Genomic DNA, 1,858 nt, shown 5'->3' with positions numbered 1-1,858 from the left:
AAATTATTTTTTGTCTTTTAATAATATATAAAGTGAATAATTTAATTAACTTATAATTAATTTTGAATTCCAAGAATTTATAAAGTGAACCATAATTATATTAAAGAAGATATAAAATTAAATATTTATTAGTTAATTATTTATAAAGTGAGTCCATCTTAAGCGAAGAATTTTATATTATATACATAATTTTGTATTCAATAATATATAAAGTGAACCATAATTATATTGTAGAATACCAATATTAAAATTAATTTATTTATTATTATAAAGTGTCTCCATCTTAAGCAAAACAATTAGTAATATAAAGTGATACTTTTGAGATTTTTATCCTAGTCATCATATAGATAACATGCTTTCTTACGAGCTGGATGGATTACAGCGCCTTCAAGTACCTATTAAACGATGGGGATCTAGCTTTCGTGTAAAGGTTAGAAATCGCTACGGACGTATCATTTTTATTTCTAACGTGTCTAGATCTTCAAATCGTAAACTGATCTCAGCGTTCTACAAAATCTCCGAGACAAGACTTGAGAAGCATCTACCATCCAACTACAAACAACCTGGTTCGTACGAATTCTATCAAGGTGAAGCGCTTGAGTCTCACCTATATGAAAACTATTCTCAGGACGAACTCTTCAATAAAATCAGAAATGTTCTAATGGAGAAGGACAAAGCTTTCAAGATCAATGTTCAACTTGGGTACACGCTTATTGATCGGGTAACGGGCCTTGAACGTTACTACTATCCTGGTACAAATACATCAATTTTCGACCTACCAATTGCTATCAACTCAAAAAGTGATATAGACAATTACGTTATTAACAGCATTGAAACGATAGATTTCACCACTCGTATTAGCTTCCCGTCTTCAAGTTATCAGTTTAAAGAAGTGAATGCTGCTAAAGTCGTAATATATTACAGAAACCATAGTCTGGGTGACAATATTCAAATTCCTGACTGTATTAAGAAAAATCGTTTTGTTGTCGATTTCCCTAAGACCGATAACAAATGTATGTTCTATTGCATTGCTTATCATCTAGAAGAAAACAAACCCGATTCACGTCGTATGGTGTCGTTCGCTAAAGATCAATACAAACAATATTGTGTCTTTAAAAATATTAAGTATTCATCGAAGCTTTTCAAGGACGCTGAGCCGATTGATATTATGCAATTCGATGAGCTAGAAGATTGCTTTAAGATAAGTATAAATGTTTTCGAGATGAACCAGGAAACACTTAAGGTTTCTAAAATCAGAGAATCGTATAAGCAATTCAAGAATGTTATCAACATTTTGGACTATAAGGGTCATGCAATGTATATCACCAATTTAGATATTCTTCTTAGTAAATATCCCTGTAATGTATGCGGTGCGGTGCTTGATACATGTCAGAAGCTTTATGATCACAAACGTAGCAAATGCGAGTTTGAGGTATTTGAGCAGTTCTGTAAGAATCCAACCGCATACCAACCACCTACCAATCAAATTAAAAAAATGCTAACAAAATATTCGATTAACGGCGTAGATCACTACATAGACCACTTCATTGTTTACGATTTTGAAGCCATTCTAAAGCATATTGATGAAAAGCGAGGTGAAAACTCTAAATTCACTAGTCGTCACATACCTGTGTCTGTGAGCATTTGCGATAGTTTATCTATGGAGACTAAATGCTTCGTCAATGAAGATCCTAAGATGCTTTTAGAACAAATGTTTGCGTATATGTCTGAGGTTCAAGCTAAGATTTACCAAGCTAATCTTAAAAAGTTTGAAGTACTACTAAACGCAATATTATCTAAGAGCGGCGCTGACCACGGTGACTACTCTAAAGTACGAAACATTCTTAAAGCAGTACCA

At 32.8% G+C, this 1,858-nt stretch overlaps 1 protein-coding gene across 1 annotated transcript; it reads left to right on the top strand.

The window, feature by feature from the left end:
- Positions 1 to 661: 661 nt before the first annotated feature.
- Positions 662 to 842, top strand: PPTG_21717 (hypothetical protein; the record flags this gene model as incomplete). The annotated part of the gene is made up of 2 exons (XM_008899350.1): positions 662 to 752; positions 829 to 842. The coding sequence occupies 2 exons, from the start codon at positions 662 to 664 to the stop codon at positions 840 to 842; spliced, it is 105 nt and encodes a 34-aa protein (XP_008897598.1).
- Between the last annotated feature and the right edge of the window lie 1,016 nt (positions 843 to 1,858).

The sequence above is a fragment of the Phytophthora parasitica genome (assembly GCF_000247585.1).
Source record: "Phytophthora parasitica INRA-310 unplaced genomic scaffold supercont2.7, whole genome shotgun sequence".
In the NCBI taxonomy this organism is placed as follows: Eukaryota; Oomycota; class Peronosporomycetes; order Peronosporales; family Peronosporaceae; genus Phytophthora; species Phytophthora nicotianae.
The sequence above is the reverse complement of the archived record's forward strand: the minus strand, read 5'-3'. Positions and strand labels throughout refer to the sequence as shown.